This window comes from Mirounga leonina, unplaced genomic scaffold (assembly GCF_011800145.1).
Source record: "Mirounga leonina isolate KUSES-001 unplaced genomic scaffold, KU_Mleo_1.0 Mir_96, whole genome shotgun sequence".
Taxonomy (NCBI): Eukaryota; Metazoa; Chordata; class Mammalia; order Carnivora; family Phocidae; genus Mirounga; species Mirounga leonina.
In genome coordinates this window covers 3167564-3195346 of record NW_023270871.1, presented here as the reverse complement: position 1 = coordinate 3195346, position 27783 = coordinate 3167564, and the positions used below count along the sequence as shown (strand labels likewise).

General features: G+C 40.3%; 1 protein-coding gene across 2 annotated transcripts in view; it reads right to left on the bottom strand.

Moving 5' to 3' along the window:
- LOC118006400 (WD repeat-containing protein 70) overlaps positions 1–27783 on the bottom strand; it is a 296166-nt gene that overhangs the window by 7933 nt on the left and 260450 nt on the right. For both annotated transcript variants that reach the window (XM_034999023.1, XM_034999025.1), the window contains 4 exons: positions 18859–18959; positions 16912–16991; positions 14818–14934; positions 11954–12116 (listed from right to left, as the gene is read on the bottom strand). In XM_034999023.1, coding sequence (XP_034854914.1) covers positions 11954–12116; positions 14818–14934; positions 16912–16991; positions 18859–18959 — 461 coding nt within the window. The remainder of the gene's footprint in view (positions 1–11953; positions 12117–14817; positions 14935–16911; positions 16992–18858; positions 18960–27783) is intronic.

The window sequence follows — 27783 nt, the reverse complement described above, 5'->3', positions numbered from 1 at the left end:
AACACATAATATTTTGGAAAATAGATAAACATATCTCGGACTCATTAAAGAGGGCACACTAACTCATAATGCCGGGTGTGTGAGTTCAAAGCCTGGGTGAGGGCAGAAAAGGGGACAAACATGAAACCTGTGGAAATGGGAAACAAAAAGAGAAAGAGAAAAGGAAGACAAAAGGAACCCTCTAAAATCACACCATTCCCTGCCTTATCACCAAATGGCTAAACAAGTTAGAAGGATAAAATCTTGGAGAGCACACAGGCCTGCGGCCGCCCAGCCCCACAAGCCGGCGTTCCCGTGAGCGTAGCCCCGCTCTCTCCACACATTCACACACCGGAAACAGCCTCCGGCCAGGTCAACACAGCGCCCGCGGAACGACACCCCGGAACTTCCGGTTCTCAGTCTAGCGCTCGGCTCTGCCGTGCTGGCTCACACGGTAGTCTTTTCAGCTTCACGAGTACTTCAATTTTTTAAAAAACTGCCACCAGCTGCTCTGTGATGAGAAGCAGTACACTGTCGTCGTCAAGAGCAGAAGCCTGACTCCGAAGCCAGACTGCCTGCCTTCAAATCCCAATTCTGCCGCCTGCTACCTGCGTGGCTTTAGTCAAGTTACAAGCCTCAACTTCCTCATCTGTAAAATGGGGACAATAATACCGCTTCCTTCACAGGGCTGTTGTGAAGATTAAATGAATAATATATATAAAGTTCTTAAACAAGGCTGGCACAGTGTAAGTATAATAAAAGTGTCATTATTATTATTATTATTATACCCTTTGCTTTGGCTATCACGTATTCCTCACTTCATATAAAAAGTATGTTTTCAAAAAGTTGTATGTAGCATAATACACTTGGTAAAATAATTTCTATATTAAATACAACACATCACCTTATTATTAAAAAAAATACTGGGGGCTGGGGCGCCTGGGTGGCTCAGTTGGTTAAGCGACTGCCTTCGGCTCAGCTCATGGTCCTGGAGTCCCGGGATCGAGTCCCGCATCGGGCTCCCTGCTCAGCAGGGAGTCTGCTTCTCCCTCTGACCCTCCTCCCTCTCATGCTCTCTGTCTCTCATTCTCTCTGTCTCAAATAAATAAATAAAATCTTTAAAAAAAAAAATACTGGGGGAAATTATTTGTTATGTAAATAATCTGTTTCTTCAGCATAATCTATTCTGTACATTTTAATTTTCTAGGGGTAAATCATTTGTGGTTTATTTGTGGTTTACTTTAGTGCACAAAATAATCACCTGGGAAACTTCTTAAGTTGCAGATTTCCAGCTCCAAGCTCACAGAATCTCAGTTGGTCTGAGGTGCAGTCCAGAAATCTGCATTTTTAACCCCCTACTCCCACCCTGGATTCTGACACGAGGCAGTCCACAGAACCACTCTGAGAAATGCTGGCCTCTACACAGGAATATGGTGGACAGGGACGATCAGTCACCTAAATATAACTCAGGAAAAAAATTAACATGTTCCTCTGCGGGCTTCTGTCTCTTCTTGGCAAAAATAATATACAAACCTTTACTCATTCAAAGAATGACCTCTTTAAATACTGCCTACTAATTCAACATGACTTTAAATGGATCCTTTATAGATGGGAATGATATTTTAACACACACACATATATCCAAGCATCCTGTATCTGACAAGACACGCACACTGAAAACTAAATCGATGGAACCAGCAATAATGGCAGCTTATCTGGCAAGAAAAGTGACCATGGCTGACAGAGCTGGCAGGCTGGCAGGCTGCTGGCCAGGGGCCAGGCTCCCACACACGTCCATCTCTGTCTGATGTGTAAGCTAATAGCATTCTGGACCTATATCCTGCCCACTCTCCAGCCAGCTCCTCTTCCCTCCCTCCACAGCCACTTCTTTTAACAAGAAACTGTAATTCAATCTGACCATGTGTGGCTGAACAAGAGGCCTCCGTGATCCTGCTGTGTTTTAAAACTTCCATGGCTATTACACTGCTAGTGCCAGGAATGAAACTCGAGTCCTCAATCGGCACAGGTAAAGTGTTCAAAGACTCTCCGTTAGCATCACTGGAGAACAAAGGTGAGTATATGTCATGTGCAAGCAGGGAGATTTATGTAATGTCTAATCGGGCTTTTCTGTGAGAAAGTGAGATACAGTAAATCTTCATTTCATCACTGACACAAGTCAATTGCAGTGAAGAAAAACAACCAGACACACATTCTCAATTACAGTGACCTTTACGAAAAGATCCTTTTAAATATTAGCTTCCCTTCGAAGACTTTGCCACTTGGCAGTAAACAGTATACTCTAGCAGGTGAACGCAGGAGAAATAGCACTGCAATCCTGGCTAACAAATCACATGCCACAGCCAGTGCCATGAACTTAGTTAGTATGCAATAAATGGAAGGTGACAAAGTTGGGTGGAAGGAAGGAGATGGGAGGAAAAAGCAGCAGCAGGGCATATATTCACAGAGAGCGCAGTCCTCTGAAAAGCTCACTGAATGAGGGACAGAGAGAGCGAGGTACAGTGCTAGCTGCACTCACTGTCGACCGAAAGCTTCAGTCTCCTCGCATGCAGGGTAAAAGACATGACATTACCTGTTCTCCCCGTTCGGCAGAGCTGATACTTAAGCTAGCACATTATTCAACTGTAAATACAACTAAATTGCCTATAATGCAGGAAAAGACCTTTTGTTAATGCTCACCGAAAAAAAAAGAACTTCCGCTTCAAGTAATTCTATTTAAAGAAAGCTGAAAATCTGGATGAATGAATCCCCAGGAAATATTAATTACTGAGCACACTCAGGAGAGTTGGAAAATCCTAACAGAGTATTTACCATGAGGGGATGGAAAACAGAGAAATTAAGAAATCACTATTTACCCTCTCCTCCACAAAAGCACCAGGTTCTGACTGTTTCACAGGTGAATTCTAGCAAATCTTTACAAAGTAGATAGATTTAATGGTATTCAAAACAGTATGAGAGTATATATAGAAAAGCATACAAAATTTTTCTGAAGCCAGTCTGACACAGGACAAAGAATAAACCATAACCATGTGAGGGTCATACCAAAGATGCAAGGATAATTCAATATGAGGAAATCCAATAATATACTTCATCATATTCACTGATCAAAGTAGAAAAGTCATATGATCACTTTCACAGAAATACAATAAATGAATCCAATAAAATTCAGCATCTATTTCAGATGAACATACCTCTGGTCTTTGTATGGTGTTTTATTTGCATGGGATGCTCTTCCCTTTGATATCGACATGGCTCACTCCTTCATTTCATTCAAGTCAAAAATCACAAAGCAGAGGTTTTACCCCAATCATCGTATCTAAAAAATAGTAACCTTTTCTTCCCCCAGTTACTCTACATCCACCCATCCCCATTTTAGTTTTATTCTTTGCACTAGCTATCATCTAAAATTTAGGGACTTACTTATTGCCTGTCTCTGCCAACTTGAATATAAGCTCCATAAAAACTACTATATCCCCATAATCTAGAACAGTACCTGACCTATAGTAGGTGTTCAATAAATTGTTATTGAAAAAATAGGAGAGAAAGATATGGATTCATCCTTAACATCTTGTATGTATGAGTTTTCCAAAATCATGCTTTATGGAGAAATATCATTAAATTGAACAATATGAAATTGCCGATATTTGACTTTTTTTCACCTACGAAAAGGGCAATTACCTGATTTAACCTAATGGAGTCACTCCTTTAAAGTTCAAATTAAGAAAAAGATGTCTGCTATCATGAAATTATTTAATATTGTTCTGGCAGTATTAGTCAATACAATTAGATAACTAGTACAGAAATTGGGCAACATCTACTCATGATAAAAACCTTCAACAAAGTGGGGTTAGAGGGAACATACCTCAGCATTTTAATGGCCATATATGAAAAACCCACAGCTAACATCACATTCAGTGGTGAAAACTGAGAGCTTTCTCTCTAAGATCAGGAATAAGAAAAGGATGTCTACTCTTGCCACTTTTATTCAACACAGTACTAGAAGTCCTAGCCATAATAAGACAAGAAAAAGAAATGAGGCATCCATAATGGCAAAGAAGTTAAACCATCACCATTGGCAGATGACATGATACTATACATAAAAAAATCCTAAAGACCCCAACAAAAAACTACTAGAAATAATAAATGAACTCAGTAAAGTTGTAGTATACAAAATTAATACCCAGAAATCATTAGTGTTTCTACACACTAATAATAAAGTAGCAGAAAGAGAAATTAAGAAAACAATACCACTTATGATTGCACCAAAAAGAATCTTAGAAATAGGGGCGCCTGGGTGGCTCAGTCGTTAAGCGCCTGCCTTCGGCTCAGGTCATGATTCCAGGGTCCTGGGATCGAGCCCCACATCGGGCTCCCTGCTCAGCAGGAAGCCTGTTTCTCCCTCTCCCACTCCCCCTGCTTGTGTTCCCTCTCTAGCTGTCTCTCTCTTTGTCAAATAAATAAATAAAATCTTTAAAAAAAAAAAAAAAAGAATCTTAGAAATAAGCTTTACCAAAGAGGTGAAAGACTGTACTCCAAAAACTATAAAACACTGATGAAAGAAACTGAAGACACAAACAAATGGAAAGATATTCCATGCTCATGGATTGGAAGAACAAACATTATTAAAATGTCCATATTACCCAAAGCAATTCAGTGCAATCCCTATCAAAATACCAACAACATTTTTCACAAATCTAGAACAAATAATCTTAAAATTTGTATGGAACCACAAAAGACCCTGAATTTCCAAAGCAATCCCAAGAAAAAAGAACAAAACTGGAGGTATCACAATACCAGATTTTAAGACATACTACAAAGCTGTATTAATCAAAACAATATGTTACTGGCACAAAAAAGACACATAGTTTAAATAGAACAGAATAGAGAGCCCAGAAATAAACCCACACTTTAATGCTTAAACAATCTATGACAAGGGAGGCAAGAATATGCAACGGGGAAAAGACAGTGTCTTCAATAAATGGTGCTAAAAAAAACTGGACAGTTACATGCAAAAAAGGAAAACTGGACCCCTTTATCACACCATACACACAAAAAACCCTCAAAATGGATTAAAGATCTAAATGTGAGACCTGAAACCACAAAAATTCTAAAAGAGAATACAGGCAGTAATTTCTCTGACATCGGCTGTAACAACATTTTTCTAGATGTGTCTCCTGAGGCAAGGGAAACAAAAACAAAAATAAATAAGTAGGACTACATCAAAATAAAAAGCTTCTGCACAGCAAAGGAAATCATCAACAAAACTAAATGACAAGCTACTGAATAGAAGATATTTGCAAATGACATATCTAAGAAGGGGTTAATATTAAAAATATATAAAGAGCTTATGCAATTCAACACCAAACGCCTCCCCCAACAATCTGATTAAAAAATGGGCAGAGGACCCAAATAGACATTTTTCCAAAGAAGACATACAGATGGCCAACAGACTAATCATCAGGGAAATGCAACTCAAAACCACAATGAGATATCACCTCACGCTAGTCAGAATGACTAAAATCAAACACACAAGAAACAACAAGTATTGGCATGGATGTAGAGAAAAGAAAACCTCCTACACTATTGGTGGGAATGTGAACTGGTGCAGCCACTGTGAAAAACAGTATGGAGGGTCCTCAAAAAATTAAAAATAGAAATGCCATGTGATCCAATAATTCCACTACTGGGTAATTTACCCAAAGAAAACAAAAACACTAATTTGAAAAGATTATATGCACCCCTATGTTTATTGCAGCATTAATTACAATAGCCAAGATATGAGGCAATCTAAATGTCTATCAATAGAAAAATGAATAAGAAAGATGTGAGATATACATACACATAGTGAAATATTACACAGCCATAAAAAGGGGTAAGTTCATGGCATATGAGACAACATGGATGGACCTGGATGGTATTATGCTAAGTGAACTAAGTTAGTCAGAGAAAGACAAGTACTGTAGGATTGCACTCACCAGTGGAATCTAAAAAAACCCCAAAAACAACAACAACAAAACCCTACAATGAATAAACAAATAAAAAACAGAATCAGACCTATAAATACAGAGAACAAATTGATGGTTGCCACAGGGGAGTGGAGTGGGGTTTGGGCAAAATGGGTGAAGGGGAGTGGAAGACACAGGCTTCCAGTTATGGAATGAATATGTCACCAGAATAAAAGGCACAGCATGAGGATATAGTCAATGATATTGTAACAGTGATGTAACAGGACTGAGGGGAGCTACACTGGTGGTGAGCACAGCATAATGTATAAACTTGCCAAATCACTAAGTTGCACACCTGAAAGTAATGTAACATTGTTTGTCCTCTAAACTCAAATAAAAATTTTTTTTAATTAGAATAAAAGTAAATTAAAATAATTAGAAAGGATGAGGTAAACTTATCATTATTTGCATATGATATAATTTTATGCCTGGAAACTACAAGCAAACTGAGTAAAGAATTATTGAAACAGCAGGAAAACAGGGTAAACAGCTGTATATAAAACGACTGCCTATATACACATTAATAATACACATATATGTGGCCACACAGCATTTCCATATACACAGGAGTTATAAATTCAGCAGAAGAAAAGATTCTATCAATGGCACAGAAAGATAAAATAACTAGAAACAAAATTAAAAGAAAATGTGGAAGATCTATATAAAGAACACTTAAAAATACTACTGAGAGATAAAGAGATGTGCCTGAATAGAAAGACGTACCCTTCTCTTGGTTTAAAAGAACCAGTATTGTAAAACTCAATCTAAGTTAATATATACATTAACTCAATTCCAATACAAGTATCACCAAGAATTTGGGGGGGGGGGGGTGTTACTACATAGCTTCAAGTCATGGAAACCTGAAAAATAGAAAAGTTTTACTAAGAAGAAGAATGAGAACAGGCAGCCCTACAACAATGAAAACAGTCTGATACTGCTCCTTGAATAGACCAAATAATAGAGCACAACAGAGAGCCCATAAATGGGTTTAAATTCATATGGAAGTGCAGTGTGTGTAATGATGTGATATCAATTCAATGAGGAAAACTAGATTATCCAATTAAAAAGTGTTATAGCAACTGGTTAACCAAGAGGAAAAAATTAAATTGGAGCTCTACTGTGGTAGCTGAAATATCTACCTTAAATCCCTAGAAGCTGAGAATATGACCTTATTTTGGAAAAAAGGTCTTTGCAGATGTGACTAAGGATTTTAAGATGAGGAGATAATCCTAGATTATCTTGGGTGGGCCCCAAATGACATCATGGGTATCCCAGAGGAGACCAACAAAAACCACTAGGCAAAGCGGGGACTGAGAAGAGCCTGAGGCAACGTGACTCCGAGCCAAGCTAGCAGGCAACCTCTGAAGTTAGCAGAGGCCTGGAACAGATTTCCCCTAGAGCCTCTGTATGGAGTGTGGCTCCCCGTGACACCTTGATTTCGGACTTCTGGACTCTAGAACTGTGAGAGAATTCATTTCTGTTTTTCAGGCCACCATGTTTGTGGTAATTTGTTCCAGTGGCCACAGGAAACGAATACGCCTTTCTCACTCCCTTCACTAAAATAATTTCAGGTGAATAAAAGATTTAACTCTAAAAGAAAAAGATATTAATGGAAAGATGGGAGAATCTGAAGAATTATCTTGAACGCAGTGGCCTTCCTAACTAAACCAAAACCCAAGAAAGAAAAAATTCCTAAATCTGATTACATTAAAATACATTTGATAGCAAACTGCTCCTAATAGGTTTGTGTGTGTTTACATGCAAAGTAAATTACTGAAGTATTTCCATAAACACTGAAATAATACTGCTGATTATTGAGTGATATTAACAATATATAATTTATAGGAAGGTGTCAAAGACCATACTTACCACTGAAGAAAACGAGACACGGAGAAGATAACTTTTAGGACCTACTGGATAGTAAGTCCTTGCTAGAACCCAGGCCAGGAAGCTGGCCTTAGAACTTCTAGGCTATTGTTCTAATTTCTAACAACTAATTATTTTGATGAAGGATCTAACTTTAACATCATATGTGATTTTCATGCCTGAGATTATAAGGACTACATGCACGGTGAAAAAAATCCAGCAGCACTAATGGGCAGACTACAGAACTTCGAAGGCCCCTTTCACCTCACGCCCCTCCACCCCGCACCCCTCCCCGCTCCTTTGTTCTCCTACCTAAAAGATACCCACCACCCACATTTCTTGTATTTCCTCCCAGAGGGAGTCTGTGTATAAACGATCAGATATATGTGTAGGTACATCCATTGTGTAAAAACACAGGTATACATACAGCATGTTTTGCAAGCTGGTTTCTGTTTTTGCTTGTTGGTCAGTTTTCTACTTAAGGAAACTGGGACACATCCATCCCTATATATGTAGCTCATTCTTTGTATTTTCTTGTTATCTTTAATTATATGGATGTGTTATACTTTTCTAAAACAATACCCCATTGAAGGACATTTATATTGTTTTCAATCTTTTGCTTTCATAAACAATACTGAACTTGGGGCGCCTGGGTGGCTCAGTCGTTAAGCGTCTGCCTTCGGCTCAGGTCATGATCCCAAGGTCCTTGGATCGAGCCCCACATCGGGCTCCCTGCTCGGCGGGAAGCCTGCTTCTCCCTCTCCCACTCCCCCTGCTTGTGTTCCTGCTCTCCCTATCTCTCTCTCTCTCTGTTAAATAAATAAATAAAATCTAAAAAAACAAAACAAAACAATATTGAACTTATTATCTTTGGACATACATATTTTCCTACATGTGCAAAACTTCTGGAAATAGAATTGCCAAGTCAAAGGGTATTTGCATTTTAAATTTGTAGAGATAGTGCCAAATTTTTATCCAAATGATGCTCACTATGTTTAGCAAATTTTAAAACATGGCTCTGTTTCTTCTTCTTTCCTCAGCTAATTTTTTTGTATGTTTCTAAACAAGTTTCTTTAAGTATAAAAAACCCCTAATAGTAATAGAAAATAATGACTCCATTAAAAACAGAAGTGTCAACAGAGGCATAATCTATAAGCTTATCTGACTGCCAATGATGTGTTGACATACATTAGTTCATACACACGCAAATTCTATACAAAAGAAGGCTAAATGCATACTAGTTAGCTGGCCAGCCTTGATATGACCCTCTTAGCTGTTGTAATACTATCCAACTAATTGTTCAGAGATGTTCCATCTGTACCAATTGGTTATTAGTACACACTGTGAACAACCACCACTGACATTACGGAGCCAAGTCTGTTCTGCTACATGGACCGCAGAGATGCAGCACTCCCCACCAGAGGCCCGCAAATCTCTTTAGTATTTTTGCGTGGGGTGCTTTCACTCACAACTGCAGCAGCTATCTCTCTTTGTCAGAGGGCTGTCAGCAGGTTGCTAAAGCCCTAGAAAGCTGGAAGTACCTTGGAATGTCTCCCCCAACCCTACCTCTAGCCATTAGCAAGGATCAATAGATCCTGGAGTATAAGTACTCCAGTTACCATGCCTCTGCCCAGGGTCTCCAGGGTTACCCTGTAGACTGAGCCAAAGTGGACCTCCCTCAAACTTTGCTTGATACACCCTTATTTGGCTTCATTACACTTCTCTACTCCCCTATTGGATTTCTCTATGGATGCTTCCTAACAGGCATCCTAATAATAAAGCATCCTAATAATAAAGCTTCCTAAAAGACCTTTTATGAATCTTTTTCTCAGGATCTACTTCTAAGGAACCAAGCTAAAACAGTGTGTTTTTCTTTTATGCAAAGTAGCTCATAATGATTAGCAGATAGAGAACTGATACTGGGGGGCGCCTGGGTGTCTCAGTTGGTTAAGCATCTGCCTTCAGCTCAGGTCATGATCCCAGGGTCCTGAGATCGAGCCCCGCATTGGGCTCTCTGCTTGGTGGGAAGCCTGCTTCTCCCTCTCCCACTCCCTCTGCTTGTGTTCCCTCTCTCGCTGTCTCTCTCTGTCAAAAAATAAAATCTTTAAAAAAAAAGAACTGATACTGGTATAACATGTCCATTGAGTTGGCTCATAAGTGATTTTTTTTCCAGCATGTTAATGTTCTGAAAAGTGATCAGGGTCCAGCTTTCTCATAATTGAAAACTTTAATAATATATGAAGACATCAAGAAAAAACCCGAATATACCTCCAATGATACAAAAATACATACACACGAGTTTATTTACTGTAGCACTGTCAGAAATTGCAAAATACTGGAACAACCTAAATATCCACTCATAGGAGAGTGGTTGAACAAACTATGATACATCCACAGAGTGGACTATACTATGCAACAGTGAAAAAGAACGAGAAGGAGCTCTATGACCTGATGTAGAATGATTTCTAGGGCATAATCCTAGGTGAAAAAAAGCAAAGCCAGAAAGGGTATATTATGCTATCCTTCATGTAAAGGAGAGGGTAGAACAAAATACTCACAAATCTGTTCATTTGTGCAAGAGACCTACAGGAGAGGTAAACCAGAAACTAAAGAGATAGGCTACCTGTGAGGGTGAGTGGGGAAGGGACCGAGAGAAGCGGGACATGGAAATGAGGGAGCAGGGAGGAAGAACAAGTCTTTTTTAAGGCCCTGACTCCTAGCACTAGAGTAATATCTCGCACACCCTACACATACCTCCAAAATAAATAGAACATAGGGGAAACCCAAAAAAGGAATGCACACTAACAAATGACCCTAACTGCATTTCAAATGGATTACATAACCACCCTAACAGAAGTGGAGAAGAAAATACCTCATCCAAGTAACTGTGAAAAACAGTCTCTTCACCACATACTGTAAGGCTAAAAGGACAAAAACAAAAAACAAATCAAAATAAAAACAACAAAAAAAACAAACAAAACCTACAAAAATGCAATTAGGGAAATCCTAGTTAGGGAAAATGTTTCTCACAGGTGTATGGGTAGGCAATTCTGAAACTACTTTATATGTATACTAGAAGTGAATAAATAAGTAAATATACTGTCAGTAATGAGAGCTGGGTTTTTCATTATTGGAAAAAGAAGTTAAAAATACAGGAAGGAGGAAGGTAAAATGAAACCAGGGGTATAGTATTGAAATCAGAGGCATCAGTATAAACTCATAGTTTTTAAAATGTAAATACAGAGATATATGTATGTGTGTGTGTATGTATACATGTACATATGTGTATGTGTAATGAAGCATGGGTTAGTATACATATATATATTTCTAAGTTCTGTCAGCTAGGAAGACCTAAAGGAGGATCTAGAAGCAATGATATTTCAGTAGCTACAGGCTCGTCTAGCGTCACTGTCTTGGTTTCTAAACATTGTTCTCAAACAAAAGAAACCCAGGCGCCTTAAGAAGTAATTGATTCCAGGACGAGGGGAAGAAAAACAAAGATGACTCTGGCACATCTTATGGTATCAGAAAGTAAGGAAGTGCTAAAAAAAAAAAAAAAAAAAATCTATAACACTACCCTTCTCAGTGTAACTGTACCTGCTTTAGAGGCTTTGAGAGCCACTACATGTTCATTCATGTTGAGCTATTTGAGGGAATCCGAGCAGGTGGGCTCTTCTCTGCCTATGTACCTGTTACTTACATATATAGCTCTGTAAATGCAAAGCAGTCCTTAATGACAGACCTACAAACTGCTCCTCCTCATCTGCTTTGAGCCCTCCTCAACTAACATAAGGCATACGGGTAGTGCTCTTCCTTCTTTTCATCAGAGGTAGAATGGGCTTCACATAATGGGTTTACACTAGGCCATAACTGATGGAATTGACCTACTTTAAAGATTCACCATTTTAGAGTCCTAAGGTTCGGGACTATGCCTAGGTTCAGGACTACGAGTACTTGGCTTATTTTTCATGCTCAAGAATAAAACAAGAAATGGAGAGTTAAAACCTCAAAGTAGCTGTTGTTATATTCTTTCTAATTCATTAAACATAATTTTTTTTTTCTATTTTAAAAGGCTGCTTCCTTACTTAGAATATGCTGGAGAAACCCAATACGGGTTGTCTTCAGCTGCTTTAGCATGCCGCAGAATGGCTTCCCGGGGATTGCTGTCATCAGTTTTGTCCAAAGCAATGTTCTTCACAATGTATGACGACAGAGTGCCCCCGTGGGTTCCAACCCGGCCACCACGACCTGTTTCCAAGGAAAAAACACAGCTCAGAACTGGAATGAGCGTGACAATAGAGAAGCATACCCTGTACTTATCTGAAAAGGCTGAGAATCCCTCAGTGCTGGCTCCAAGGTGGCAGGTGAAATGAGTAACAGAGTGAGGCCAGAGCGTCAGGTTTCCCCGATTTTTATCATTCCCTATGGACTCAAGGTGTTGCGCGCTCCGGGGCTTCTGCAGATCTTGGCTTGAGGCACACAAATCTCAAGACTACTTCAGTGTCATCCCTTCAGCTTCCATTTATGATCATCACAACCAAAGCAGGAAATCAACAAACCTTAACTTCCCTATTAACATCTTTTTTAAGAGATTTTGCTTATTTATTTGACAGAGAGAGACACAGCGAGAGAGGGAACCCAAGCAGGGGGAGTGGGAGAGGGAGAAGCAGGCTCCCCCCTGAGCAGGGAGCTCGATGCGGGGCTCGATCCCAGGACCCAGGCATCATGACCTGAGCCAAGGCAGACGCTCAACAACTGAGCCACCCAGGCGCCCCTCCCCGTAACATTTTTAAATAAAGAGGTTTTTTGATAGGTCTTAGCTATTTAATCTACACAGTGACACCAATGCAAGGAGGAATCACAAACACTTTACCATGTTTAGGCCTTGAAGAGATCCCTCAAGCATGAACATTTGAAATTCAACTAATAAAAATAACCAATACTGGGGCACCTGGGTGGCTCAGCCGGTCAAGCGGCTGACTCTTGATTTCGGCTCAGGTCGTGATCTCAGGATTCTGGGGTGAAGCACTGAGGCAGGCCCCCAGATCAGTAGGGAGAGTCTGCCTCAGGATTCTCTCCCTCTGCCCCTCCCCGCCACTTGCACGCGTGTGCATGCTCTTTTTCTATCTCAAATAAATAAATAAATCTTAAAAAAAATTAACCTGTATTTATTAGATGCCTATTTTAGCTTTAAGCAAACATATCTTAGGGCTTGCCATCTTCCAAGTACCTTGTAGGAGAAAAAACAAACAAGTTGAATAGACTGATTCACATTATTTTATGATACTGGAACTGCTCTAGTAGACAGAAAGCTCCGTAAGGGCAGGGATTTACAACCTGCTGGATCCCCAACAGCTAGTCTGGTGCCTGGTACTCAAAAATGTATGACTTTTTTTTAAAGATCTTATTAATTGTCAGAGAGAGAGAGAGAGACCACAGCAGGGGTGAGGCAGAGGGAGAGGGAGAAGCAGGCCTCCCGCTGAGCAGGGAGCCCTATGCGGGGCTCGATCCCAGCACCCTGGAATCATGACCTGAGCCAAAGGCAGATGCTTAACTGACTAAGCCACCCAGGCACCCCCAAAATTTATGACTTTTTAGGAAGACTTAAAAAAAAACCCACACACGAAGAGCCAAATTGTGCTATAAGATTAATTCTATAAATCAAGATAAAAGGAGACTAAATAAGGCAGGAAATAATTAATTGTGAAAGAATTTGTGTGGCCAGTAACTATTATAGTACTTAGAGAAGGGAGAGAGCTCTTTAGGCTGAGGTGGCTGGGGAGCTCTTTAGGAAGAGATGGATCCAATTTGAGAAAGCTCTGAAGGCAGAGGTCATTTTCAGAATGAGCAGAATGGTTTCAGAACCAAAGTACAGAAAAAGGACGATTCAGTGGGCCTTTGCAGGCAGGAGTGAAATGACAGTTGTATCAGATCAGAGGAAGAGAGAAGTGAGGTGGGATGCTCTAAAGTGGGTTAGAGTCAGACTGCAGAGAATGATTCTCTGGAAATGCAAATGGACAGTGGGGAGCTTATAAGATTTGGGGGCAGTAGCAATATGAAAGCCAGAGGAGCTGGAAATAAAAGCTGTGTAGAAGATGGACAGAGGCAGTGTGGGAAGGAAAGAGAGTGACTTGAGACAAGGTGCCTAGTTAGAAGGGCTTTTCAATAATCCAGGTAAGAATATTATTTAGGAACTTTGAGTTAGAATGGTGGCAGAGAAAATGTAAAAAAAAAAAAAGTTAAGATAGATATGTGAAATGTTTTCAAGGCTGAAGGGGCAGGCCAAACAGATGTAAGCCCAGAACTGAGGTTCAGGATGAATGAATGAGTCAAAAGCTCCAGGCTTAGGAGCCTAGGAAAATGGAAACCACACAAGTGATAACTAGTAAAATGGGATTCCAGTTACTTTAGGTGTTGTATGAGGGCCAATGCTGCCTCGCTTTCTTCTGGGGGTACCTACTTTCTTTCTTTCTTTTGGTGGTTGGGGTGGGGGGGTACCTACTTTCTTAAAAACTCTAAGGACTTTTATTCATCCTCTAGGGGAAACCTAATGTGAAACCTAATCCAGCCTGGATTCTGGTCAAAGTACCCAAATGTTGTATATGAAGCCAGTATTGAGAGCAGCGGCTTTAACACTGGGTTCCAGGAGCCCTAGAGTTCCACCAAGATCACCTAAAAGGGCTCAAGTTAGAGACCGAGCAGAAAGGGGTCCAGGCTTCCTCTCTAGGTTAACACAGCAGCTCCATTTGTATCAGTTTTAGGCACCTGGATTCTGCATCCTTTAAGCAAAAACTTCTGATACTAAAAAGAACGTTTGAAAACCACCATGTAAAATCTCTCTGGAGACAAAGCAGCAACCAGGAGCAAAGGATCTTCCCAATTCTCTACCAGTGACCGCACCCCCCCACCACCCCCTTTGCAGGTCACAAGCTGGAGAGATCACAGTCACCTGGGCCTGCCACAGGAGGTTCGGGTTTATGCGACTTCAAGGGATCCAGTCTGTCCTTCTCCAGCTGCTTCCTTGTACTCCGTTGGCGGGGCTCACGGAACATAGGCAAGGCATGAGCTACGAGAAGTCACATTTGAAAAATTTTATTTTAATAATAACCCTTCCACCCAAAAACATAGCTGAAGCATGACTAAGTAGAAGATGAAATGGAAGTCATAATGGCAGCCTTCATCTAATAATAAAAGACAGTCTTACTGTAACCGATTAGCCAATTTTGTTTGAGACCAAGATTCATTGTTCACCTCCCCTGCAACTAATGGCGCTCAGGAAACACTGTCAAATACTGTCACGGAAACACTGGTGAGGATCCCCATCACACGGACCATGGGTAGCAGTTAAACTTAATTTCTGTGGTTTTGAAATGAAACACTCAGTGGGACTGCTCCTTCTTTTTTTTCTTACAGGACCCAAATGTGAATGATGCAGCTTGCTTGTCAGCCCTGAAGTCTCCTCGGACACCTCACAAACACTGGAATCACTTCACACATTTCTGAAATGTGACCACCGCTCAGGAGGAGTTGACAACACTGAGTACCCGGAAGGGAGGAACACTTCTCCCACTGAAACTGGGATAAAGTTGGCCCTGAGTGCAGGGGGGTGCGTGAATCTCCTGGCATGGTGACTTGATGGGGACTTTTCCCTACTTCTATATGGTGGACAAAACAAAAGGATAAGAATCAGAGTAGTATTTGTCCAATTGCTATTGGCTGTTCACTCAATGTCAGAATTAACTTTTATAATATAAAACAGTATATGAATGTAAAAAGGAAACAGTGATATTCTGCAGGAGAGCAAGAAGGTGACTGGGGTAAAAAATTAAATAATGATATTTTTCTTGACCAAAAACTGTATCAGAATAATTTCTTTGGATCCTATTTAAAAGAGAAAACCTTTTCCCAGGGGAGTAGGGGAGCGAAGGAAACAGATTAAGAGGGGTTCAAAGGGAATTTATAATATGAATGACAGAAATGTCTAAAATACCTCAAAAACCCTTCCAGTATCCCCCTCCCCCTAGCACCAGCTGGGCCAGGACCATCTCACTCACCAGTTAAACTCGCCTGCCTTGAGTCAGGGGAGCTGAGAAACACAGCCACCCGTCACTCTGTTGGGCAACACGACACAACAGTATTTTTAGGAGGGGGAAAAATAGCTTTTCACTTCAAACGACTGGAGGAATTTAAGTAGGCCGCATGTAATTACATGAGCTAGACTGATTGTGACACCGACTTTAACACTTCTACTCTTGCAAAAAGTGTCACGGGATCTCCTTACCGATCATAAGCTCCAGGGCACTTGGTCTTAGAGGAGACCCACCACCAGGGAGAAAAACCCAGCAGTACAGCGCCCCCTGGGCTTTAGACCGAGACCCTGGTAACGTCCACAGGACATCTGCTCATCACAACTGCTACTGCATCCAAGATGTCCTTCCTAGCCACTGCCTGTGAGAGGTCTGAGGCCCTGGCTCTGGGCAACACAAATCTGCCAGGCTGACAAGGTTGTGTGACAAACCCAAGAGAAGCTGCTTATTCTGGTAAGATTTCTGGTACCCCAGGTAGTTCATTTTGTATCTAAATGTCTCTGGATCTGTTGTCACAGAGTCCCAGAGGGGGCTGAAGGAGACCTTTCACCTAGTCTCCTCCCTCTCCTGATAAAGTTCAGTTGTTCAACATCACACTGCAAGTCATTGGTAGAACTGGACAAATCCAGGTCTCCTGATTCCAAGACCAGCACTCATTGTTGTTTATTCTTAGAACAGACTGTTATTCTTTAAAAGGCTGCTATGGAGTAATGCATTAGGCTCAAACAGGCTTTTCCCTTTTGGGTTGAAAGTTACATGAAATTACCCTGTCTCTGTGATGAGTCACAGAAGCTAAAGCAGTTAGCTGTTACATGACTTGCAGTCCTGTCCACATGGTATTTTGTAGTATATGCCTGGACTCTGAAGACTTTTTCTGTCTCTAAAGCCATGAGATCAACACCACACAACAGTAGAAGGGAGAGAGACGATGGAGAGAGACCATGCTAACAACTTACGGGTGATGATGTAGTCCTGGGTTAGAGTCTCAGCTTGTTTTGCCTTCCGCTGGGTTTTAACCACACATAATTTTGCTCCCCTGGGGTGGGTAAAAGCACATTATTTTCTTTACTTGGTCTTCTAAACAAAAAGTTATGTCAAAAGCATTACTTCCAGGAACATACTCTGTGCACACCATCTCGCCTTAGAAAGTCCTTGACTTTCTAAGGGATGGCAACAGAAGGGGCCTTGGTGATAAGGGATTAAATTTATGGGAAAGCAAGTCTGTCAGTCAGTGGTCACTACTGAGTGAAAGGGTTGAAGAGGTAACCGGGCAACAGAACACTAGTTTAAAAAATCTACAGAAGTGGGCGCCTGAGTGGCTCAGTTGGTTAAGCAACTGCCTTCGGCTCAGATCATGATCCTGGAGTCCCTGGATCGAGTCCCGCATCAGGCTTCCTGCTCGGCAGGGAGTCTGCTTCATCCTCTGACCCTCCCCCCTCTCATGTGTTCTCTCTCTCATTCTCTCTCTCTCTCAAATAAATAAATAAAATCTTTAAAAAAAAAATAATAATAAATAAATAAATAAATAAAAAATCTACAGAAGTAACTTAAAATTTTAAGATCTTAGAGAGATACAAATAAAATTAACCAACCTTTTCACCCTGAAGGTCACAGGGTTCAAATTTTAGTTTATGTCCCAGATGAAAGCAACCTGGGTGGTCTACACCCCAAGTGGCATTTGTCCACATCTCAACTGTAAGAGTACAAGTGTCTGGAACTGAGTCGGCTTGGCAGTGTTGCCACAGGGCAACTGCCCAAGAATGTGTGGGATTAACCAAAAGTCTGATTAGAACATTTCACTTCTCCTTAGTAATAATGAGCTATCCCTCTCAGGAGGAGCAAATACAAATAAAAAAATTCCTTCAAGATTCCAAACACAGAAGCTTCCAAATCGGTGCTATCAAATGGGGCTCATCGTTTTCTCAAGTGAAACAGACTCTCTCTCATTCTAATTACATTAGCATTTTCAATTTCTTTATTAAAAAACAAAATCCTATTTGTTCTTAAACACAATAAAAACTTTATTTTATAGGGCAAGGGTTCCAAAGCTAGTCCACAAAGTTCCAAGGGAAGACAGGACTGTCTGTTTCTATTCAGATCCAAATTACAACAACGAGTATTCATAAATAGAGGAGGAGTTTCCTTTCCTCAAAAAGGATGTGGGATCTCAAAATAGGTTTATGGGGGAGCCCAATTAATTTTGCATGTGAACTTAAATACTAGGTAACCAAGGCTTACTCTAAAGAAAGAGCTAATCAAGTACTGTACCTTAAGAGAGAAACAAAACCATCTTTTGGGGTTGTGACAAATGTTCGCCTTTGTGCCCAAAGAAAATGAAAATAATTGAGGAACTGATGGAGACTCCAGTGAAGTTTTCAGACTTCTGAAACACACTGGGATGTTTAAGTCTAGCATTTGGGGTGGGCATGGGGTCGGAGAGGAAATAATTTGTGCTGTCCCCTTGGCAGAGAACCCCCCAAATCCAAACCACTACCTGATAAAAGACCAAACAGAAAGGGAACAAAACAGACTAGCTGTTTCCATTTCCTGTAAGTGGTTAGTTCCCTGCTTTGTTAATCCCTTACATGTATCACTGCTAATGCCATGTCCAGGGTGGTATGCGAAGTGGGCAAGACTTTTTCCCCCTTTGCACTCAATATTTCAGCTAAAGAACTGCAAATCCCCAGGAAACTTTCACTTTGAATTCTGTCTGGATCAAGGGCAATATCCAAATCCTCTTTAAAGTACAATACCAGGAGTTTGAGGCTTTACTCTGTGCCAGCTGCGTTTTCTAAAAGGGTGGATCCCCATCAAAGGGGGAAATAAATAAAAGCAGGCTGGGAAAAGAAGCCCTCCCCCCAGTTGTTGTCATCCATCTAAAACAGGCAATACTTATGAAATACCTTTGGCTCTTGTTGGGGTCATAATAGACTTTAGCCAATCCATTGCCAGTTCCTACCATGATCTGGTTCAGCTTTGGATGCCACAGGCAGCGGACAACACTCTGAAAAGGAAAGGCATGGTAATCAACTAAAGACGCCAAATAAAAATGGGAAAAATCCTGCTAGTACTTTGATGGCTAGTTTACTAAACTGAATACCATCCTGATGGCTACCTATAATTTTTAGGACATTTCCCCCTTAAACCATTAGGTTGTGTCCCTGAGGTTAGGTTCTATTCCATCACTTGTTATATGTGTGATACCCTTTAAAAATGAAAAAGATGCTCCTTCCTGACACTGCTCCTCTCTTTTCCTGACAACCTAGCAACCACAAAGTTAGGCTTCCCCAGCTCCAGTGCCATGTGAGGCTGGCATCTTGGAAGGCAGCTATGCTCACCACTATACCACCAACGCGAGGCTGGCATCTTGGAATGCTAAACCCACATAACTCAATTCTGCTTACCACTGAAGCAGATTTAGATCTCAGTGTTTCATGCTTTTATACACACAATATGTCCCTCTGGACAGCAGACTGAAGCCAGGTGCTTATTGTTTTTAGTTCACAAAGATCCAAATCTCATAAAGCTTTTTCAGGAACAACACATATTTTCAGGCATTGAAAAATACCTCCCTATCTATGAGATAAACCAGCAGGATAATAGCAGAAGTAAAACAGAGATACAGCATACAAAGACTTGACATTAACCTGAATGAAAAACTATTTAAGAGAAGGTTCACTGGAAGTTATGATCCTTTGAATTCATTACTGCTAAGGAAAATAAGTGGTGCTCTGGGGTCAAAAAGAATGAATTCTCAGTGAGAACTACAACCTGTTTTTAATTTTTGTCTGCAGTAAGAGGGCCGAGGTGGGAGGTTTAGCAGGGATAGAATGAAGGGGGGAAAGATAAAGCTAAAATTGGTAGGCAGAGACACCATGTGCTAGGTTTTGCAGATCTCACTCTGATAGAACAAGTAATGAGTGGAAACACCAATTCAAGATTTATTAAAAATCATCACATGCCAAGCAATGTACAAGGACTAAGGAAAAAAGCGTACAATTAGATACTGTTATTTTAGGTTCTAATAGTAAAATAAAAATCATGAAATTCCTGCCTTCCAAATCTATCTCAGGCTGAATTTCTCTGGTTTCTTCTCCCTAACCATCCCACTCATTTGTTAAGACAGAGTATCTGTGAATCTCCTCAAATCCCTTTTGATAGAAATTCTGGCTCCCACTTGACAGGCAGGAAGTATGCATATAGTTATATGGCCACAAATCCTTCTCTGAGATTCATGAGGAACTCAAGAGGAAATGTAAGAGTCTGCAGGACTTCTAATTCTTGTCTGACAATACAAGAGTGGTTCTTAAGCGCTGCACCACTGAAGACAGTTGAGATGTTCTCCTGAGAAAATTGAGTGGCTGTGTTTTCCCAGTTTGGGGGCGGGGGTAAAATTAGGTTAAAAGGGCAGGTTTTTGTTGTTTTTTTTAAAGATTTTATTTATTTGACAGAGACAGAGACAGCGAGAGCAGGAACACCAGCAGGGGGAGTGGGAGAGGGAGAAGCAGGCTTCCCGCTGAGCAGGGAGCCCGATGTGGGACTCGATCCCAGGACTCTGGGATCATGACCTGAGCTGAAGGCAGCCGCTTAATGACTGAGCCACCCAGGTGCCCAAAAGGGCAGGTTTTTATAATTTTTCTTAAACCTATGGTGCCTGCTACCAAGTGTCCACTAGCAAGTGCTAAAAGATGATAAAACATAGAGTGGTAAGTGAATATTAACAAAAATCCTTGAAAACAGTATATCATATATGGTTTGGCTTTTGGGGGAGGGTTGTCATTTTTCACATATGCTTGTGAAACCTACTTTATAATGCATGAGTATAGAAGACATATTTCATCTTCTAAAACTGTGCTTGGTTGGTAAGATGAAATTAAGGATATCAATAGTTCATGGTCTACAAAGCACAGCCTGACTTACAGGTGCTCTGCCACTGAGGTTAATTTGAGAACCATGCCTTGGCCACTGGAAATTTCCAAATGGTCATGGCCAGGTATAAGGAAACATGAGAAGAGTCACAAACTTAACTTCATAAACCCTATCTAGAATAAGTTCATCTAAGCCAATACTGGTCTCCTTCAAATCAATGCTTACATGTCATCACGCCAAGACTGCCCCATTTAAAATAGTACCCCACAACTTTCCTTACTCTGTTTTTTCATTTTTCCAAAGCATGTATCACCTTTTAACATAATATGTAATTTATCGTTAATTATGCTTATTATCTGCTTCTCTGACGTGAACATATTTTCCACATAGGCAGAGATCTTGGTGTGTTTTGGGTGGAAATGTATCCCAAATGCCTAGATTAGTGTGTGGTGCTCAATAAATGTTTGCTGTTGGAATGAATTAAAAGAGTTCACCCAAGCCTAAATGGATTGCTTTGCTAAGTAGAGTTAGAGACAATTTTCAAGTTAAAATCATTACTATCTATGGAGAATAATTTTATTTCTCTAGATCATTATCATACTCAAGTATCCTACAAACAAGTAGGGTTTGTTTCTTCCTAATGTGGTCCTAAAGAGAGGGACGTGCATGAGAGATAACAGTAAGAGGGGCTTTTAAGGGCCTTCAGAAATCCCAGCCACCCACAAATGGCCCCAGGACAATCTCAAGGACATAGTATTAAAGTTATTTCTCTTCCTTGGTTCTCTAGAGGTCTGGGTAAGCAGTCTAAGATTACTGGTTCTCAAATATGTTTTCAAGTGAGCAGGGTGCAGAATTGGAAAGGATCCACAATGTAGGCCTGGTAAATTCCAAGACACCCAGCCAAATAGGCAGTTTCCAGGGGCAGCAGGTTACTGTTACTCTCTCCCTCTAGGCTGAGGGTGTAAATGTTAGAGAGAGGCAACTGCCCAGGCCAACAGACCAAGGCCTGACTGCTTTCTAGGTAGTCCAAGCTCAGGGCACTGCACCTCTATTCCTGTTCACATCCTTTCCCCTCCAGAGCTCTCAGACACACACATGGCTGGTCAGCATAAAGCTCATGGAGAAGCACATTTACCCTCCTTTTCACATGGAAGCAGGGAGAATGCAAATAAGACCCCTTGAACTAAACAGTCATTCCAGAGCTCCATCCACTGTGGCGATGAGTCACCAAAGCAGCCAATGAGGGCTCTGGGAGCAGCCTAACTTAGGCAAAGGATACTTAAGGCTCAATTACCCTAAGACTGGTTATTAATCAAATACTACAGGGATTCCAAAACATGGAATGCAGAAACAGAATTCAAAGTCAAAGGTGGGTGGGCCTTTTTTGTTTATTAATATTTATTGTGTGTGTTTAGCTAACCTTTGTAAACTTTGCAGCTAATGCGGCTCCGCACTTCGTCCTGTCAAGGAAATGCATCTTACAGCAGAGAGCTGGCCATCTGCCAAGCCAAACAATCCCTGAGACAGCGGCAGGGCTGGGGAGCAAGCAGAGCTGCCACGCTGCTCACTTGTCAAACTTACACACCGGGCTTTACTTAACAACAATGCGACACGTGCCTGCTAAGAAACCCAAGGAACTATCAGAAGACATATGAGCTATAACTACTTAGAAACAGTGCATTCACTCCATCAACCATCCAGCCTTCCTTTAGACTGTTCTTGAGGAGGTGCTTCTGTGGCCAGGGGTTGACACAATCGGACCTACAGATTTCCTGAGCAACGCAGCAAACGGAGGGTCCCGAGCACGCCTGAATGGAAGGACCGGAGAGGAAAATGACACAAGAGCTACCCGGATCTAAGAGAAAGCCTTCACACTGTATCATGAGATTCAAATGGCAGAAGCCCACTGTGGTGGGAAGGACTAGATTCTGAAATTAGTCTGCATATTTTAATACACTGGTTTGCTTAATTAAATTAATAAAGCATTTTATTCTTACACTCATCTACTTCACCTTACCAAAACAATGTGGGTCCGCTAATGGCTTTCCCTTGCTAATTAGGCTGAACTCCATTTTAGCATGAAATTAGGTGTAGCCTTGTGAACCAAAGCCTACCTTCATTTTAGCATTATAATTTGGCAGTGCAAAGTAACCGCAATCTGCCCCAAAGGTACTTAGCTCTAGCAGCAGCCATAAAGAGACGGTAATGGGGCTGGAGATCATAAGCAAGATGATAAGAAGGAATTACAAGACTTTAATGTACTTAACACAGAGATCTTTCTTCTCTACAGACACCAAAGAAAAAACAGGGGTGTGGGCTGGGGAAGAAGAGAGCACTGCGTACAAATAGCAGTGTCAATATTCCCAAACAGGAATTTTGGAATTACCCCTTAGCAAAAGTAAAAAGGCCACAAAAAATTCCAAATAATTTATTTCTGTGGTTTTTCTGGTTTACTTTAAGTGAAATCATGGAAGCAAATAAAGACAGGAGAAGGAAACCAATGAGAGAAGTGAATTTATATTTTAGGACACTGTAGGAAGGGAACCACTAGGTTTCTGGAATTTTATATTATTTAAAGTAACTCAATCCTTGCAACAATACTACAAATTTAGTAATGTCATCCCCATTTCACAAAAACAAGAAACTGAGGCTTGTAAGAGTGTGGGTAACTTTCCCAAGGCCATACAACTTGTACAGAAAGGAGTTGGGATCAGTGGGGAGGTTTTCCCAACTCCAATGCTCGCTCCCTGATACCACTTAATTATGCAAAGTCCTATTTTAGAAGATGGGGAGGAAGGGATGTGGGAGATCTGAAATCATTTCCAAACCTACCTAAGCCAGAAGTAGAAATCTTAGGAAGTTTATATTAAAAGGCAGATGGTATAACTAAAATCATAAAGGAAAAGGCTCACTACTACCCAGGTCACAAATGTCACTATAAAAGAAATCAATGCCTGTATAATTTCTTAGGCGTCTGTAATGCACATATCCAAACACCACCCTTATTCTACTTTACATTCTAGGCTAAAAGAAGCCTAACATCCTTCATAATTTTACATCTTAAACATGATTATGATGAAACACCATTTCCTGATCCTTCCCAGCTGCTGAGCCACACTGTAAACCAAACTCTATCTGGTTTTTTCATGTTTGGTTTTTGTCACATAGTACAAGAATGGATAAGCTACCTAGTGATTCCTTGGGAGAACAAGCACTTTTCAGATTTTTCAAATAAGGAGCCTTACACCTGTCTGTGAAGGAGACTGTCGCAGTTTTGCAGACCTGTATAGAGGCAGCCTCACAGTCATGGATATCCTCAGGAATATCCACTGCATTTGAATGGCTGTGTGTGTGCTGATTCCCAAGGCTAAGATCATAGATCAAGATATGAGTCCAAAATAAATAAAGAGAAGGCAGATGAAAACGGAAAAATACTGGAGAAAGAACTTTCTTCACATTTTCACCAGCCCAAGTTTTAGTTCACATTAAAAAAAAACTGCTTTCTACATTAAAATATTGAGCCAGGGAGGTAGAAGAGTAATATGAGAATTCTTTATACCTTACTAGGCTATTTGTCCTGTCCTGCCAAAGCCATGATGTCCCCAAATTTGGATTATTCTGCAGCATGCATGGGCTATGAGGCTTGGCTTCATCCCTCTAAAGTTCAGGAAACAAACCTGGTAAATAAGCCTCAGTCTCCAATAAATAGATTCCTCAACACTCACCTGATCTCCATGGAGACTTCCCTCAAATGGAAAAAATTAAAGACATTTTCTCTGCTCTTCTAAGTACACACCTATCCTTTCTTCTTCCTCCACACCTCCTCCAACTCCAAGGAAGTTCTACCATAGGGCCAAACATGTAGCGACTGTCACTCTTTGCTGGAAATCGTCTCAATCCTCCCCCTTTCCTGCCCCAAGTAATTTTCTGATAAACCAGATAGCAGCTCAATGGTGAAAAGAAAAAAATGCCATGCCATTTTTATAAATGTAGGGGCTGCTGCAGAAAAACCAAACAAGGAGAAGTGCTGCTCTATATCTCCCATAAATATTTGATACAGATGTACAGATTATGACTTTTAAAAACTAGCACCTAATAATCAAACTAATTCCCATCAAAGCCATGGAAAATTCATTTATTAAAATCTTTTCATTTATAGCCTATGCTCTAAAATTAAGGTAATTGCTAAAGCAGCAAAAATTTGAAACCTGGTAGTTGTTCTTGGCACTAAATGAATCACATCTGTATCTGATAATAAAAATGCCTAAAGAATTTCATCACAAGAAGAAGTTCTCAGAGAAAAATGGAAGGTCTCTTGGGTAAGAAAATTAAATACAATTTTCCTCATCTAATTCAAAACACTAAATGTTAGTTTGCTCCAATCCACTTATTTGAGAAGTATTTACAAAGGCAAAGAAAGCATAAATAATGACTGAAGAAAATCTGGTAATTATTCTTATTAGTGACAGCCTGGGAGCCGGAAACAAGCAGGCGGCTGGAAGCTGGAGTCCACAGGATGAGTGACACTGGTGGTGGATCCTACAAGGCAAATATCCCAGAGGCCCCATACCACAGTGATCCACATAAAAGCAGCACTTACTGGAGGCATAGTTCTAAAATTCTAGCAGAGCTTCCCACTGGTGGGCACAGGATGGGTTGCAGGCAATTCCTCAGGCCTGAGATGGGCATAGGGGCCCTAGAGCCTTTGGCAAATCAGCGAAGAGTACCCTTATCTGTTTATATCACACATTATCATTATGAGCACCAGGTTGAGAAAAAGCTTGAGAACACTACCTAAGGCCTTGTCTCTCAATCTAATCTACACAGACCCAGGCCTCCTTACCCTTCTTCATTCATCAAGTTAAAGATGGCCAAGGCCATACATGAAAAAAACCACAGCTAACATCATATTCAATGGTGAAAAGCTGAGAGCTTTTCCCCTAAGATCAGGAACAAGACAAAGATGTCTACTCTTGCCACTTTTATTCAACATAGTACTGGAAGTCCTGGCTAAAGCAATCAGACAAGAAAAAATAAAAAAATAAAAGGCATCCACAATGTAAGGAAGAAGTAAAACTTTCACTATTTGCAGATCACATGATACTGTATATAGAAAATCCTAGGGGCGCCTGGGTGGTTCAGTCATTAAGTGTCTGCCTTTGGCTCTCGTCATGATCCCAGGGTCCTGGGATCGAGCCCCGCATCAGGCTCCCTGCTCCATGGGGAGCCTGCTTCTCCCTCTCCCACTCCCCCGCTTGTGTTCCTGCTCTATCTCTCTGTCAAATAAATAAATAAAATCTTTAAAAAAAAAGAAAAAGAAAAAGAAAATCCTAAAGACTCAACCAAGAAACTAGTAGAACTAATAAATTCAGTAAGGTCACAGGAAACAAAATCTATATACAGAAACCCATTGCATTTCTATACATTAATAATAAAGTGACAGAAAGAGAAATGAAGAAAATAATCCCATTCATAATTGTACCAAAAATAATAAAATACCTAGGAATAAACTTAACCAAAGAGGTGAAAGATCTTTACTCTGAAAACTAAAGAACACTGATGAAAGAAATTGAAGATGACACAAACAAATGGAAAGATAGTCCATACTAATGGATTGGAAGAACAAACACTGTTAAAATGTCCATACTACCCAAAACAATCTACAGATTTAGTGCAAACCCTATCAAAATACCAACAATATTCTTCACAGGACTAGAACAAATAATCTTAAAACTTGTATGGAACCACAAAAGACCTCAAATAGTCAAAGGAATCTTGAAAAAAGAAGAACAAAACAGGAGGTAACACAATCCCAGATACTAAGATATATTACCGAGCTGCACTAATCAAAACAGTATGGTACTGGCACAAAAATAGACACAGATCAATAGAACAGAATAGAGAGCCCAGAAATAAATCCACAATTATATGGTCAAATAATCTTCAACAAAGGAGTCAAGATTATGCAATGGGAAAAAGTTTCTTCAACAAATGGTGCTGGGAAAACTGGACAGCTACATGCAAAAAAATGCAACTGGACCCCTTTCTCACACCATACACAAAATAAACTCAAAATGGATTAAAGACCTAAATTTAAGATCTGAAACTATAAAAATTTCTCTGTAATTTCTCTGACATTGGCCATAGCAACATTTTTCTAGATAGGCCTCCTGAGACAAGGGAAACAAAAGCAAAAAGAAACTATTAGGACTCCATCAAAATAAAAAGTTTTTACACAACAAAGGAAACTATCAACAAAACTAAATGACAACCTATTGAATGGGAGAAGATATTTGTTAATGACACATTGGATAAAGGGTTACTATCCAAAATACATAAAGTACTTCTATAACTCAACACCCAAGAAACAATCTGATTAAAGAATGGGCAGAAAACCTGAATAGACATTTTTCAAAAGTAGACATACAAATGGCCAATAGACACATGAAAACATGCTCAACATCACTCATCACCAGGAAAATGAAAAAACCAAAACCACAATGAGGTATCACCTCACACCTCTCAGAATGACTAAAATCAAACAGACAAGAAACAACAAGCATTGGTGAGGATGTGGAGAAAAACATACCCTTGTACACTGTTGGTAGGAATGCAAACTGGTACAGCCACTGTGGAAAAGAATATGGAGGATCCTCAAAAAATTAAAAATAGAATTGCCATATCATCCAGTAATACTACTACTCAGTATTTACCAAAAAGACAAAAAAAACAAAAACAAAAACACTAATTCAAAAAGATACATGCACCCCTAACTTATTGCAGCATTATTTACAATAGCCAAATTATGGAAGTAACCCAAGTGCCCATCAACAGATGAATGGATAAAGAAGTGGAATATATATACAATGGAATATTACTCAGACATAAAAAATAATAACATCTTGCCATCTGCAACAACAGAGATGGATCCAGAGGATATAATACTAAGTAAAATAAGT